Source organism: Hyla sarda, chromosome 1 (genome assembly GCF_029499605.1).
Source record: "Hyla sarda isolate aHylSar1 chromosome 1, aHylSar1.hap1, whole genome shotgun sequence".
Classification (NCBI taxonomy): domain Eukaryota; kingdom Metazoa; phylum Chordata; class Amphibia; order Anura; family Hylidae; genus Hyla; species Hyla sarda.
In genome coordinates this window covers 323,112,250-323,129,703 of record NC_079189.1, presented here as the reverse complement: position 1 = coordinate 323,129,703, position 17,454 = coordinate 323,112,250, and the positions used below count along the sequence as shown (strand labels likewise).

Genomic DNA, 17,454 nt, shown 5'->3' with positions numbered 1-17,454 from the left:
TTTTGCACCACCAATTCTACTCTGTAATGACATCAGTCATTTTTCACAAAAATCTTCAGCAAAACGGAAAAAATAAAAAATCATTGAGCGACAAGACGCCATTTTGTAACTTTTGGGGGCTCCCGTTTTTACACAGTAAATTTTTCGGTAAAAATTACACCTTATTCTGTAGGTCCATACGATTAAAATGATACCCTACTTGTATAGGTTTGATTTTGTTGTACTTCTGGAAAAAATCATAACTACATGCAGGAAAATGTATACGTTTAAAATTGTCATCTTCTGACCCCTATAACTTTTTTTATTTTTCCACGTACAGGGCGGTATGAGGGCTAATTTTTTGCGCTGTGACCTGTAGTTTTTATCGGTACCATTTTTGTATTGATCGGACTTTATGATCACTTTTTATTAATTTTTTTATGGTATAAAAAGTGACCAAAAATACACTATTTTGGACTTTGGAATTTTTTTGCGTGTACGCCATTGACCGTGCAATTTAAACAACAATATATTTTTATGGTTCGGACATTTACGCATGCGGCAATACCACATGTTTGTTTTTATTTACACACTTTTTTTTTTTAAATGGGAAAAGGGGGTGATTCTGATTTTTATTAGGGAAGGGGTTAAATTACATTTATTAACTTTTTTTTTCTTCTTTTTTTTATGCAGTGTTATAGCTCCCTCTAGGGGCTATAACATTGCATACACTGATTGCAGACACTGATCAATGCATTGCCATAGGAATGAATTGATCAGTGTTTTCTTCACTTGATTGCTCAAGCCTGGATTTCAGGCTTGGAGCAATGAGAAACCACTCAGACAGCCGGGAAGAAGGTAAGACACCTAACTCTCAGCTGTTCAGGACACCGTTATTTCACCACGGCGGTCCTGAACAGCTCCACTGATCCCGCAAATACGAAGCGCGCTCAGCTTCTGAGCGCACTTCACAGATCAGGAGCCGGCTACGGACGTAAATTTACGTCCGTGGTCATTAACCTGTTAAGGACCAAAGGACGTACTGGTACGTCCCGAGTCCTTTCACTTTCCATAACACGGGGCCACGACGGGCCCGGTCTCTAACAACGAGGCCGGGACCCGAGGCTAATAGCGCGCGGCAGTGATCGCAGTGCCGCCCGCTATTAACCCTTTAGACGCTGTGTTCAAAGTTGAACACCACATCTAAAGTGAAACCATGCCGGTTAGCTCAGGGAGCTGTTCGGGATCGCCGCAGCCAAATCGCGGCATCCCAGACAGCTGTAGGACACGAGGAGGGTCTCCTACCTTGCCTCCTGGTGTCCGATCGCCGAATGACTGCTCAGTGCCTGAGATCCAGGCATGAGCAGTCAAGCGGCAGAATCATCGATCACTGGTTTCCTATGAGAAACCAGTGATCAATGTAATAAATCAGTGTGTGCAGTGTTATAGGTCCCTATGGGAGCTATAACACTGCAAAAAAAAAAAAGTGAATAAAGATCATTTAACCCCTCCCCTATTAAAAGTTTGAAAAGGGGGGGGCCCCTTTTCCCATAAAAAAAACAGTAAATAAAAATAAACATATATGGTATCGCCGCGTGCGGAAATGTCCGAATTATAAAAGTATATCGTTACTTAAACCGCACGTGTATTTTTGGTCACTTTTTATATCATGAAAAAATGAATAAAAAGTGATCAACAATTCCGATCAATAAAAAAATTGTACCGCTAAAAACTTCAGATCACGGCGCAAAAAATGAGCCCTCATACCGCCCCATAGGCGGTACAATCAAAAAGTTATAGGGGTCAGAAAATGACAATTTTAAACGTATACATTTTCCTGCATGTAGTTATGATTTTTTCCAGAAGTCCGACAAAATCAAACCTATATAAGTAGGGTATCATTTTAATCGTCTGGACCTACAGAATAAAAAGAATGTGTAATTTTTACCGAAAAATGTACTACGTAGAAACGGAAGCCCCCAAAAGTTACAAAATGGCGTTTTTTTTTTTTTTTCACTTTTGTCTCACAATGATTTTTTAAGCCATAATATGGATTCTTAGGTGCAAAATTGAAAGAGTTATGATTTTTTAAAGGTGAGGAGGAAAAAACGAAAGTGCAAAAACAGAAAAACCCCTGGTCCTTAAGGGGTTAAAATATAGTGTTAATGATCCTGTACAGTGAACGGCATAAACGTAAAAAAAAATACCAAAGTCCAAAGCTGCTGATTTTCGGTTATATTACATATCAGAAAAAAAACAATAAAAAGTTATCAAAAAGTCACATATATGCACAAGCGGTACCAAAGAAATCTACAGATCAAAGCGCAAAAAATGAGCCATCATACAGCCCCATATACGGAAAATAAGAAAATTATAGGGGGCAGAATAGGGCAATTTTAAACAGACTTCTTTAGTAAAAAAGATTAGTTGTTTTTTTTTTTTTTGTATAATAAGTAGTATAAAAATAGAAAAGCATGTAAGATGGGCATCATTTTAGTCAACATAACGTTTTTTACAGTAAAGTACACTGCATAAAAACACCACACTAAAAAAAGTTGCAGAATTGCGGTTGTCTTTTAAATTTCCCACCATGAATATAAATAATATTTTTTTGGTTGTGCCGTAACTTTTATGGTAAACTGAAAGGTTTCAAAGTACAATTGGTCGCGCAAAAAAACAAACCCTGGTATGCGTCTGTATATGGAAATATAAAAGGCTTTTAGAAAGTCGAGGAGGAAGAAACGGTAAACGCAAAAATGGCTGCCACCTTGGGTAGGGACATGGAAGCCCACTGAATACAGTGCTCCAGACTCCTCTCGCCTCCATTGTGAGCGCCTGACACTCAATACACTGGGACAGGGTTTCCCAACCGGTGTTCCTTCAGCTATTGCAAAACTACAACTCCCAGCATGCCGGGACAGCCGTTGGCTGTCCGGGCATGCTGGGAGTTGTAGTTTTGCAAAAGCTGGAGACGCACTGCTAGGGAAACACTGCATTTGGAGGAGCAGACAAGGCAGAATGGGAATGGAAGCACACGCCATGCACCACGGGCGATTTCTATGTTCAGCCGCCTCTATCTGCAGCCTGACGCTGGACAGGAGTCACGTGACGATCCGACGGCACGTGTTTTTTACGCCACATTACCCGTGCTCCGCCTCCCGTTGGTTCCTGGCACTTACTTTGCGCTTAGTGATGACTTCACGTGAAGCGACATGCTTTTATCCCGGCTTATTGAATAGTGTGATCTGTGAGTATTGTATTTATACTGTGTTTATGGCATGGATCAAATATGGGATGCCGACATATACTGCAGCGGGCGGCATTCAGATACTTTTCCTTTATCGTAGAGCAGTGTTTTCCAACCAGGGTGCCTCCAGCTGTTGCAAAACTACAACTCACAGCATGCCCGGACAGCCTTTGGCTGTACGGGCATGCTGGGAGTTGTAGTTTTGCAACAGTTGGAGGCACCCTGGTTGGAAAACCCTGTCCTAGGGTTTACCAAACAGGGAGTCCCCAACTGTTGCAAGTTCGTACAGTCAAAGGCTGTCTGGACATGCTGGGAGGTGTAGTTTTGCAACAGCTGGAGGCTCCCTGTTTGGGGTAACACTGTACTATCCTGTGGATACAGGATAAGTTGATTTTAACTAAGGTCAGTCCATTGAAATGAATGGCACATGCTGCAGTAAACCACAGTATACATTGGGCATCCCATTTTTGGCAGGATGCAGATTGATACCTGTGACATACAGTCATGGCCGTAAATGTTGGCACCCCTGAATTTTTTCTAGAAAATGAAGTATTTCTCACAGAACAGGATTGCAGTAACACATGTTTTGCTATACACATGTTTCTTCCTTTTGTGTGTATTGGAACTAAACCAAAAAAGCAAATTGGACATAATGTCACACCAAACTCCAAAAATGGTCTGGACAAAATTATTGGCACCCTTTTAACCTCTTCAGGACCCATGACGTATGCATACGTCTTCACACCCTGGGTCTTAAGGACCCATGACGTATGCATACGTCATGTCTTTTCCTGGTCTCCGCCGCTCACCCGGCAGAGATCGGAAGCGGATCCCTGCTGAAATCCTTCAGCAGGGATCCAGGGCAAACGCCGAGGGGGGCCATGTATGCCCCCCATGTCGGCGATCGCCGCAAATCGCAAGGGAAATCGCCCTTGCGATCTGCGGCGATACCGGGCTGATCGGGTCTCTGGGACCCGACCGCCCGGTAATTTTGCATGATCCCGGCTGTCACAGACAGCCAGGACCATGCTGAAGACTAGGAGCGAGGTGGCAAGCCTGCCACCTCCTCCTATTCCCTGCGATCTGTCGGTTAGTTAACCGACCAATCGCAGGAGGGGGGGCGGTTACTTCCTCCCGTCCTGCCCGGCCCCTTGAAGTCCAGAGAGGACGGGAGGAAGACCGGAGGACGCGGCGGGGGACGGGGGAGTGCTGGGGACCGGCCCCGATACTTACCTCGTTCCTGAAGACCCGGATCCCGGCGAGGAAGATGGCGGTGGCGACAGGTGAGTAGATCTTCAGCCGCGGTCGGGCCCTTTACAGCAATGCACTTCGCTGTAAAGCGACATGCATTGCTGTATTGGGACCCTATATACTACAACTCCCAGCATGCCCAGACAGCCCTTGGCATCTGGGCATGCTGGGAGTTGCAGTTTTGCAACATCTGGAGGTCCACAGTTTGGAGACCACTGTGCCCTTCCAGATGTTGCAAAACTACACATTTTCAACATGCCCTTACTGTCCAGGCATGCTGGGAGTTGTAGTTCTGTAACATCTGGCCCTTCAGATGTTGCAGAACTACAACTCCCAGCATGCCTGGACAGTTTTGGCATACTGGGAGTTGTAGTTTTGCAACATCTGGAAGGGCACAGATTGGGAACCACTGTATTAGTGGTCTGCAAACTGTAGTCCTCCAGATGTTGCAAAACTACAACTCCCAGCATGCTGGGAGTTGTAGTTCGGCAACATCTGGCTCTAAAGATGTTGCCGAACTACTACTCCCAGCATGCCTGAGAATGTTTGGGAGTTGTGGTTTTGCAACAACAGGAGGCACACTGGTTGGGAAACATTGTCTGTTTCCTAACTCAGTGTTTCCCAACCCGTGTGCCTCCAGCTGTTGCAAAACTATAACTACCAGCATGCACTGATAGACTGTGCATGCTGGGAGTTGTAGTTTTGCAACAGCTGGAGGTCCCCCCCTTGTGAATGTACAGGGTACATTCACATGGGCAGGGGGCTTACAGTGAGTATCAGGCTGCAGTTTGCGATGCAGCTAATTTTGCGCGGCAGCTCAAACTCGCAGCGGAAAAAACGCTGTAACCCCCGCCTGTGTGACTGTACCCTAAAAACACTACACTACACTAACACAAAATAAAATAAAAAGTAAAAAACAGTACATATACACATACCCCTACACAGCCCCACTCCCCAATAAAAATGAAAAACGTCTGGTACGCCACTGTTTCCAAAATGGAGCCTCCAGCTGTTGCAAAACAACAACTCCCAGTATTGCCGAACAGCCATTGTCCAGGCATGTTGGGAGTTTTGCAACAGCTGGAGGCACCCTGTTTGGGAATCACTGGCGTAGAATACCCCTATGTCCACCCCTATGCAAATCCCTAATTCAGGCCTCAAATGCGCATGGCGCTCTCACTTTGGAGCCCTGTCGTATTTCAAGGCAACAGTTTAGGGCCACATATGGGGTATCGCCGTACTCGGGAGAAATTGCCTTACAAATGTTGGGGGGCTTTTTCTTCTTTCACCCCTTATGAAAAGGTGAAATTGTGGTCTACACCAGCATGTTAGTGTAAAAAAATAAATTTTTTACACTAACATGCTGGTGTTGTCCTATACTTTTCATTATGACAAGAGGTAAAAGGGAAAACAAAGCCCCCCAAAATTAGTAATGCAACTTCTCCCGACTACGGAGATACCCCATATGTGGGCGCAAAGTGCTCTGGGGGCGCACAACAAGGCTCAGAAGGGAGAGTGCACCATGTACATTTGAGGTGATTTGCACAGGGGTGGCTGATTGTTACAGCGGTTTTGACAAACGCAAAAAAAAAAAACCCCCACATGTGACCCCATTTCGGAAACTACACCCCTCACGGAATGTAATGAGGGATGCAGTGAGAATTTACACCCCACAGGTGTCTGACAGATCTTTGGAACAGTGGGCTGCGCAAATTAAAAATTTTGTACAGCCCACTGTACCAAAGATCTGACAGACACCAGTGGGGAGTAAATGCTCACTGTACCCCTTGTTACGTTCCTCAAGGGGTCTAGTTTCCAAAATGGTATGCCATGTGTTTTTTTTTTGCTGTTCTGGCACCATAGGGGCTTCCTAAATGCAACATGCCCCCCAAAAACCATTTCAATAAAACGTACGCTCCAAAATCCCCTTGTCGCTCCTTCCCTTCTGAGCCCTCTACTGCGCCCGCCAAACACTTTACATAGACATATGAGGTATGTGCTTAGTCGAGAGAAATTGGGCTACAAATAGAAGTATACATTTTCTCCTTTTACCCCTTGTAAAAATTCAAAAATTCGGTCTACAAGAACATGCGAGTGTAAAAAATGGAAATTGTGAATTTTCTCCTTCACTTTGCTGCTATTCCTGTGAAACACCTAAAGGGTTAAAATGCTGTCTGAATGTCATTTTGAATATTTTGGGGGGTGCAGTTTTTATAATGGGGTCATTTGTGGGGTATTTCTAATATGAAGACCCTTCAAATCCACTTCAAACCTGAACTGGTCCCTGAAAAATTGTGATTTTGGAAATTTTGTGAAAAATTGGAAAATTGCTGCTGAACTTTGAAGCCCTCTGGTGTCTTCCAAAAGTAAAAACTCGTCAATTTTATGATGCAAATATAAAGTACACATATTGTATATGTGAATAAAATAAAATAATATTTGGAATATCCATTTTCCTTACAAGCAGAGAGCTTCAAAGTTAGAAAAATGCAAAATTTTCATTTTTTTTCCATAAAATTTTGGGATTTTTCACCAAGAAAGGATGCAAGTTACCACAAAATTTTACCACTAAGTTAAAGTAGAATATGTCACGAAAAAACTGTCTCGGAATCAGAATGATAACTAAAAGCATTCCAGAGTTATTAATGTTTAAAGTGACAGTGGTCAGATGTGCAAAAAATGCTCTGGTCCTTAAGGTGAAAAAGGGCTCGGTCCTTAAGGGGTTAAAATGCTTTAATTTACATTTGAAAACCGGCCACTAGGGGTCTCCCTCCTAGTGGCCGGCTGCAGCCTGGCGTGACGTCACGCCTTTAAAAGGACTGATGCGACCGGGCATCGGTCCTTTTTCATTCAGCCTGCGCTCGCTCCCTGCCTGCCTGTCAATCAGACAGGCAGGGAGCGAGCACATTGGCTCCCCGGCCACTGGCTGGGAGGCCACTCCTCCCGCACATCGCCGCCGCCGCTGTCCCTGCATGCCCGCTGCCGGACTCTGCAGTAAGTGTAATGAGGGAACTGGGTATGCGGGGGGTGGGGTTTGTGATGGAGGGAACAGGGTATGGCGCTGGGGGAGGGAGACGGAGGGGACGGGCTAGCGCCGCATGTAACTAGCTAATAGTTTATCTACACAGGGTGCCTCCAGCTGTTTCAATACTACAACTCCCAGCATGCCCTGACAGCCAATAGATGTCGGGGCAAGCTGGGAGTTGTAGTGGTGAAACAGCTGGAGGCACCCTGTGTAGAGGAACTAAGGGCGGAAGTCCCCCCCCCAGCAGGCATCAGTGACGTGGTGCCTGCTGGGGAAGTCTGCCTGGTAGTGAGCACGCTGCCAGGCAGACAAAAGGCATTTTTAATATAGTAAAAAAAAAAATTAAAAGCAGGGAGGGGGTTAGGGATAGATTGGCAATAGGCAGGGACAGAAAAAAAAATAGGATGGTGGGAGCTACCCTTTAAATTAAATGAAATGCTATGGGAAGAGACCCATGAGGACCCTGCCGACACAGAAAAGCAAGACTACATTTTGCCAAAATGATCTGGGAGAACATCTTGTGGACAGATGAGACCAAGATAGAGCTTTTTGGTAAAGCACATCATTCTACTGTTTACCGAAAACAGAATGAGGCCTACAAAGAAAAGAACACAGTACCTACAGTGAAATATGGTGGAGGTTCAATGATGTTTTGGGGTTGTTTTGCTGCCTCTGGCACTGGGGGCCTTGAATGTGTGCAAGGCATCATGAAATCTGAGGATTACCAACGGATTTTGGGTCCCACTGTACAGCCCAGTGTCAGAAAGCTGGGTTTGCGTCCGAGATCTTGGGTCTTCCAGCAGGACAATGACCCTAAACATAAGTCAAAAAGCACCCTGAAATGGATGGCAACAAAGCGCTGGAAAGTTCTGAAGTGGCAGCAATGAGTCCAGATCTAAATCCCATTGAACACCTGTGGAGAGATCTTAAAATTGCTGTTGGGAAAAGGCGCCGTTCTAATAAGAGAGACCTGGAGCAGTTTGCAAAGGAAGAGTGGTCCAACATTCCGGCTGAGAGGTGTAAGAAGCTTATTGATGGTTATAGGAAGCGACTGATTTCAGTTATTTTTTCCAAAGGGTGTGCAACTAAATATTAAATTAAGGGTGACAATAATTTTGTACAGCCCATTTTTGGAGTTTGGTGTGACATTATGTCCAATTTGCTTTTTTTCCTCCCTTTTTTGATTTTGTTCCAATACACACTAAGGGAATAAACGTGTATAGCAAAACATGTGTTACTGCAATCATTTTCTGTGAGAAATACTTTATTTTCTAAAAAAATTTCAGGGGTGCCAACATTTACGGCTATGACTGTATGCCATGAACATGGTGAGAACTAAGCCTAAGCAGCACAGCTTGCTATGTTATTTTGTCAGCAAAATGCCAAAACCCAAGGAAACCTATTAAACTCAGTGGGCTCCATTGAAATCTCGACCACCGAAAATCGTCCAGGGACCGGACGGTAATGGCGGACATCAGCGATCGTGCTGATATGCACCATTAACACCTCAGATGCTGTGATCAATACAGATTATGGCATCTGTGGCAGTGCGGTCGGTAAAATGGATGATCGGATCGCCCGCTGCACAGCCGCGGGAATCCGATCATCCATAATGGCGGACGTAGATCCCCTCACCTGCCTCCGTCCATCTCGACGGGTCTTCTGCTCTGGTCTGAGAAGGAGCAGACTAGAGCAGAAGATCGCCGATAATGCTTATCCTATGCATAGCACTGAACAGTATTAGTATTATGGCTATGTGGCGGTTCCGGTGGCTGATCTGATCGCCCGCAGCATGGCTGCAGGGATCAGCTCAGCTAAGATGGCGGCCGGAGGTCTGTTTACCTGCCTCCTGCTGCCATCACGGGGTCTTCTTCTCTGGTCTGCCATCAAGCTATGCATAGCACTGATCAGTATCTGCAATATAAGGATTTCAATATATTGTTCCCTTGTGGGGACTATAAAAGTCATAAATCAACATACTCTGTATCGCTGGGTGCGGAAGTGTCCAATCTATTATGTTAATGATCCTGTATGGTGAACGGCGTAAACAAAAACAAAAAAACACCAAAGTCCAAAAATATTGACAGTTTCTGACATGGACAGCAGAGAGCACTGTGGTCAGACAAAAAAAGAACAACCCTTTGGAGCATACAGCAGCTGATAAGTACTGGAAGGATTTAGATTGGCGCACATGTCATTCGCGTCAGGTCCCGGCTGCTATCAGCAGCCAGGGACCTGACGGTAATGGCGGACATCAGCGATTGCGCTGATGTGCACCATTAACACCTCAGATGCCGTGATCAATACAGATTATGGCATCTGTGGCAGTGCGGTCAGTAAAATGGATGATCGGATCGCCCGCTGCACAGCCGCGGGAATCCGATCATCCACAATAGCGGACGGAGATCCCCTCACCTGCCTCCGTCCATCACGACGGGTCTTCTGCTCTGGTCTGAGAAGGAGCAGACTAGAGCAGAAGATCGCCGATAATGCTTATCCTATGCATAGCACTGAACAGTAATAGCAATCAAGTGATTGCTATAAATAGTCCCATATGGGGACTATTAAAGTGTAAAAAAAAAAAAAAAAATTCAATAAAACGTGAAAAATCCCCTCCCCCAATAAAAACAAACAAAAAAAAATCATCCCATTTTACATCCAGAAAGTGTGAAAAAAATTAATAAACCTATTTGGTATAGCCGCATGCGTAAATGTCCGAACTATTAAAATATAATGTTATTGATCCGGTACTGTGAACGGCGTAAGTGTAAAAAAATTTCCACAATTGCTGCTTTTTTTGTCATTTAATATTCCCCCCCAAAAAAATGTATTCAAAGTTTCATATATGCAAATATGGTATCAATAAAAAGTACAGATCACTGCACAACAAATGAGCCCTCATACCGCCGCTTATACGGAAAAATGAAAAAGTTATAGGTTGTCAAAATAGAAGGATTTTAAACGTGCTAATTTGGTTAAAAAGTTTGAGTGCAACAGTAATAGAAAAGTATTATTATGGGTATCATTATAATTGTATTGACCCAAAGAATAAAGAAAACATTAGAGATGAGCGAAGTTACAGTGATTTGATTCGTCACGAACCTCGCGGCTCGGCATTTGCTGACTTTAGCCTGCATAAATGAGTTCAGCTTTCAGGTGCTCCGGTGGGCTGGAAAAGGTGGATACAGTCCTAGAAGAGAGTCTCCAGCCACCGGAGCACCTGAAACTGAACTCATTTATGCAGGCTACAGTCAGCAACTGCCGAGACGAGAAGTTCGTGACGAATCGAATTACTGTAACTTCGCTCATCTTTAGAAAACGTCATTTTTACCATAAAGTGTTCAGCGTGAAAACGAAACCTTCCAAAATTTGCTAAATTGGGTTTTCTTTTCAATTTCCCCACACAAATAGTATTTTTTTGGTTGCGCCATACATTTTATGGTAAAGTGAGTTAGGTCATTACAAAGGACAACTGGTAGCGCAAAAAACAAGCCCTCATACTAGTCTGTAGATGAAAATATAAGAGTTATGATTTTTACAAGGTGAGGAGGAAAAAACGAAAATGCAAAAATAAAATTGGCTGCGTTTGTAAGGCCAAAATGGGCTTGGCCTTAAGGGGTTAATGACAGGTAAATTTTTTAAGTACTCTATCTTCCTGACTTCTACTTGGGCCTGTGTTGATTGTATAACAGCAGACTTTGCAGTTATTACAGGTATAACAGGTTGGCAATCATTGAGAAGCCTTGAGTGTGTGAGCTCGGTGACCGCCCTACACTATATGTTGCTGCCTATTAAAGATCAAACCAAACACACGGCCAATAGCTTCCACATTAGAAAAGGTTGTCACATGACACCACTACATTGTACTCAAGCAGTGTGTGTGTGTATGTGTGTGTGTGTGTGTATATATATATATATATATATATATATATATGATATAACTTTTACCTTCTGTGATAACTGACATTTTGATCTCTACCTTGTGTTACCTTAACAGACAAGTGACAGTATCTAGGAGCGATGGAGGTTGACATGATGAAGTGGGCTGAAACCAATATTTGCAGTCACACAGTAAATTCAGTGGAAGAAGCTGGAGGAGATCATGATGGAGCAGATAGCCAGAATGAAACACCAGAAGATATTAACCCTTTATTGGATCATCTCACTTTAATTCATATTGATGGGGATGATACCCAGTCTGGGTTACGCTCTCACGAAAATGAAGCTTGTTGTTCGGTAAGTGTGCTGGGACCATGGGAGTACATATGGTGTAAAGTAATAATTATTTCATTATTCCAGTAAATAATGTTTTTGGTTTACAGGCTTAGCTATCTCTGTGGTCAGCCATATCTAATCTTTTTATGGAACAACATCATACCATATTTTTCGCCCTATAGGACGTACCGGCATATAAGACGCACCCAATTTTAAAGGTGCAAAATCTAGAAAAAAAGATTCTGCACCCAACAGTGATCTTCAACCTGCGGACCTCCAGATGTTGCAAAACTACAACTCCCAGCATGCCCGGACAGCCGTTGGCTGTTCGTGCATGCCAGGAGTTGTAGTTTTGCAACATCTGGAGGTCCGCAGGTTGAAGACCACTGGATAGGAGGTAATACTCACGTGTCCCCGCCGCTCCGGACCCGTCACCGCTGCCCTGGATGTCGCTCCATCGCTGTCGCCACGTCCCGACGCTCCAGATGTCTTCTTCCCTGGGATCCACGCTCTCCGTCGCCGTCATCACGTCGCTACGCACGCCGCTCCTATTGGATGACTGGACAGCGTGCGCGAAGTCGTGATGACGTCGAAGGAGAGCGCCGGCCATGCAGGGGATCCCGGCACGGAGCAGACACCGAGGAGGCAGGTAAGGTCCCTCCCGGTGTCCTGTAAGCTGTTCAGGACGCCGCGATTTCACCGCGGCCGGCCCAAACAGCCCGACTTTCGCTTCAGATGCGGCGGTCAGCTTTGATCGCCGCATCTGAAGGGTTTATACAGGGCATCCCCGTGATCTGTGATATCCTGTATTAGCGGCGGGTCCCGGCCGTTGATAGCCGCAGGGACCGACCCGATAGGGGTGTATTCGCCGTATAAGACGCAGCAAATTTTCCCTCCCAGTTTTGGCGAAGAAAAAGTGCGTCTTATACGGCGAAAAATATGGTGTGTGTGTGTGTGTGTGCATATATATATATATATATTTTATATATATACACACACAAAAAAAGAGGATTGCAGCAGCACACATTGGTCAAAAAAATTGAGGCTCTTAGCGCACTTTTTGATCAAAACGTGTCCCCCATCCACCACGGGGAGGTGGCCTCATTTAGGATGGGAACCTAGCACAAATTCTGAGCCTAACACTCAACTATCCACTCACCTCTGCTGGGCATATAGCCTCTGACTGGGTGACATGCTGGATCCATTTAAAACTCCACCTGTGAGAAAGGGGGAGGGGTGCACAGCTAAACAGGGTGCCATTACCCCCTGAATTGTACACACAAGAAAAAAGAAAGATAGCCGGCACAACAGCCTAATACACGGGTGCACACTGCCATGGCATCAGAGTATACAAAAAAAGAGGATTGCAGCAGCACACATTGGTCAAAAAAATTGAGGCTCTTAGCGCACTTTTTGATCAAAACGTGTCCCCCATCCACCACGGGGAGGTGGCCTCATTTAGGATGGGAACCTAGCACAAATTCTGAGCCTAACACTCAACTATCCACTCACCTCTGCTGGGCATATAGCCTCTGACTGGGTGACATGCTGGATCCATTTAAAACTCCACCTGTGAGAAAGGGGGAGGGGTGCACAGCTAAACAGGGTGCCATTACCCCCTGAATTGTACACACAAGAAAAAAGAAAGATAGCCGGCACAACAGCCTAATACACGGGTGCACACTGCCATGGCATCAGAGTATACAAAAAAAGAGGATTGCAGCAGCACACATTGGTCAAAAAAATTGAGGCTCTTAGCGCACTTTTTGATCAAAACGTGTCCCCCATCCACCACGGGGAGGTGGCCTCATTTAGGATGGGAACCTAGCACAAATTCTGAGCCTAACACTCAACTATCCACTCACCTCTGCTGGGCATATAGCCTCTGACTGGGTGACATGCTGGATCCATTTAAAACTCCACCTGTGAGAAAGGGGGAGGGGTGCACAGCTAAACAGGGTGCCATTACCCCCTGAATTGTACACACAAGAAAAAAGAAAGATAGCCGGCACAACAGCCTAATACACGGGTGCACACTGCCATGGCATCAGAGTATACAAAAAAAGAGGATTGCAGCAGCACACATTGGTCAAAAAAATTGAGGCTCTTAGCGCACTTTTTGATCAAAACGTGTCCCCCATCCACCACGGGGAGGTGGCCTCATTTAGGATGGGAACCTAGCACAAATTCTGAGCCTAACACTCAACTATCCACTCACCTCTGCTGGGCATATAGCCTCTGACTGGGTGACATGCTGGATCCATTTAAAACTCCACCTGTGAGAAAGGGGGAGGGGTGCACAGCTAAACAGGGTGCCATTACCCCCTGAATTGTACACACAAGAAAAAAGAAAGATAGCCGGCACAACAGCCTAATACACGGGTGCACACTGCCATGGCATCAGAGTATACAAAAAAAGAGGATTGCAGCAGCACACATTGGTCAAAAAAATTGAGGCTCTTAGCGCACTTTTTGATCAAAACGTGTCCCCCATCCACCACGGGGAGGTGGCCTCATTTAGGATGGGAACCTAGCACAAATTCTGAGCCTAACACTCAACTATCCACTCACCTCTGCTGGGCATATAGCCTCTGACTGGGTGACATGCTGGATCCATTTAAAACTCCACCTGTGAGAAAGGGGGAGGGGTGCACAGCTAAACAGGGTGCCATTACCCCCTGAATTGTACACACAAGAAAAAAGAAAGATAGCCGGCACAACAGCCTAATACACGGGTGCACACTGCCATGGCATCAGAGTATACAAAAAAAGAGGATTGCAGCAGCACACATTGGTCAAAAAAATTGAGGCTCTTAGCGCACTTTTTGATCAAAACGTGTCCCCCATCCACCACGGGGAGGTGGCCTCATTTAGGATGGGAACCTAGCACAAATTCTGAGCCTAACACTCAACTATCCACTCACCTCTGCTGGGCATATAGCCTCTGACTGGGTGACATGCTGGATCCATTTAAAACTCCACCTGTGAGAAAGGGGGAGGGGTGCACAGCTAAACAGGGTGCCATTACCCCCTGAATTGTACACACAAGAAAAAAGAAAGATAGCCGGCACAACAGCCTAATACACGGGTGCACACTGCCATGGCATCAGAGTATACAAAAAAAGAGGATTGCAGCAGCACACATTGGTCAAAAAAATTGAGGCTCTTAGCGCACTTTTTGATCAAAACGTGTCCCCCATCCACCACGGGGAGGTGGCCTCATTTAGGATGGGAACCTAGCACAAATTCTGAGCCTAACACTCAACTATCCACTCACCTCTGCTGGGCATATAGCCTCTGACTGGGTGACATGCTGGATCCATTTAAAACTCCACCTGTGAGAAAGGGGGAGGGGTGCACAGCTAAACAGGGTGCCATTACCCCCTGAATTGTACACACAAGAAAAAAGAAAGATAGCCGGAACAACAGCCTAATACACAGGTGCACACTGCCATGGCATCAGAGTATACAAAAAAAGAGGATTGCAGCAGCACACATTGGTCAAAAAAATTGAGGCTCTTAGCGCACTTTTTGATCAAAACGTGTCCCCCATCCACCACGGGGAGGTGGCCTCATTTAGGATGGGAACCTAGCACAAATTCTGAGCCTAACACTCAACTATCCACTCACCTCTGCTGGGCATATAGCCTCTGACTGGGTGACATGCTGGATCCATTTAAAACTCCACCTGTGAAAAAGGGGGAAGGGTGCACAGCTAAACAGGGTGCCATTACCCCCTGAATTGTACACACAAGAAAAAAGAAAGATAGCCGGCACAACAGCCTAATACACGGGTGCACACTGCCATGGCATCAGAGTATACAAAAAAAGAGGATTGCAGCAGCACACATTGGTCAAAAAAATTGAGGCTCTTAGCGCACTTTTTGATCAAAACGTGTCCCCCATCCACCACGGGGAGGTGGCCTCATTTAGGATGGGAACCTAGCACAAATTCTGAGCCTAACACTCAACTATCCACTCACCTCTGCTGGGCATATAGCCTCTGACTGGGTGACATGCTGGATCCATTTAAAACTCCACCTGTGAGAAAGGGGGAGGGGTGCACAGCTAAACAGGGTGCCATTACCCCCTGAATTGTACACACAAGAAAAAAGAAAGATAGCCGGAACAACAGCCTAATACACAGGTGCACACTGCCATGGCATCAGAGTATACAAAAAAAGAGGATTGCAGCAGCACACATTGGTCAAAAAAATTGAGGCTCTTAGCGCACTTTTTGATCAAAACGTGTTCCCCATCCACCACGGGGAGGTGGCCTTATTTAGGATGGGAACCTAGCACAAATTCTGAGCCTAACACTCAACTATCCACTCACCTCTGCTGGGCATATAGCCTCTGACTGGGTGACATGCTGGATCCATTTAAAACTCCACCTGTGAAAAAGGGGGAAGGGTGCACAGCTAAACAGGGTGCCATTACCCCCTGAATTGTACACACAAGAAAAAAGAAAGATAGCCGGCACAACAGCCTAATACACGGGTGCACACTGCCATGGCATCAGAGTATACAAAAAAAGAGGATTGCAGCAGCACACATTGGTCAAAAAAATTGAGGCTCTTAGCGCACTTTTTGATCAAAACGTGTCCCCCATCCACCACGGGGAGGTGGCCTCATTTAGGATGGGAACCTAGCACAAATTCTGAGCCTAACACTCAACTATCCACTCACCTCTGCTGGGCATATAGCCTCTGACTGGGTGACATGCTGGATCCATTTAAAACTCCACCTGTGAGAAAGGGGGAGGGGTGCACAGCTAAACAGGGTGCCATTACCCCCTGAATTGTACACACAAGAAAAAAGAAAGATAGCCGGCACAACAGCCTAATACACGGGTGCACACTGCCATGGCATCAGAGTATACAAAAAAAGAGGATTGCAGCAGCACACATTGGTCAAAAAAATTGAGGCTCTTAGCGCACTTTTTGATCAAAACGTGTCCCCCATCCACCACGGGGAGGTGGCCTCATTTAGGATGGGAACCTAGCACAAATTCTGAGCCTAACACTCAACTATCCACTCACCTCTGCTGGGCATATAGCCTCTGACTGGGTGACATGCTGGATCCATTTAAAACTCCACCTGTGAGAAAGGGGGAGGGGTGCACAGCTAAACAGGGTGCCATTACCCCCTGAATTGTACACACAAGAAAAAAGAAAGATAGCCGGCACAACAGCCTAATACACGGGTGCACACTGCCATGGCATCAGAGTATACAAAAAAAGAGGATTGCAGCAGCACACATTGGTCAAAAAAATTGAGGCTCTTAGCGCACTTTTTGATCAAAACGTGTCCCCCATCCACCACGGGGAGGTGGCCTCATTTAGGATGGGAACCTAGCACAAATTCTGAGCCTAACACTCAACTATCCACTCACCTCTGCTGGGCATATAGCCTCTGACTGGGTGACATGCTGGATCCATTTAAAACTCCACCTGTGAGAAAGGGGGAGGGGTGCACAGCTAAACAGGGTGCCATTACCCCCTGAATTGTACACACAAGAAAAAAGAAAGATAGCCGGCACAACAGCCTAATACACGGGTGCACACTGCCATGGCATCAGAGTATACAAAAAAAGAGGATTGCAGCAGCACACATTGGTCAAAAAAATTGAGGCTCTTAGCGCACTTTTTGATCAAAACGTGTCCCCCATCCACCACGGGGAGGTGGCCTCATTTAGGATGGGAACCTAGCACAAATTCTGAGCCTAACACTCAAC

The 17,454-nt window shown here is 45.5% G+C and overlaps 1 protein-coding gene across 2 annotated transcripts in view; it reads left to right on the top strand.

The window, feature by feature from the left end:
- The first annotated feature begins 2,954 nt into the window (after positions 1–2,954).
- The window catches only part of TRMT10B (tRNA methyltransferase 10B), a 46,277-nt gene continuing 31,777 nt past the window's right edge, over positions 2,955–17,454 (top strand). Inside the window, exons 1-2 of one of the 2 annotated variants that reach the window (XM_056519258.1) lie at positions 2,955–3,226; positions 11,500–11,738. In XM_056519258.1, coding sequence (XP_056375233.1) covers positions 11,523–11,738 — 216 coding nt within the window. In that variant the 5' untranslated portion in view covers positions 2,955–3,226; positions 11,500–11,522. The remainder of the gene's footprint in view (positions 3,227–11,499; positions 11,739–17,454) is intronic. The other variant, XM_056519250.1, reaches the window with a different exon arrangement.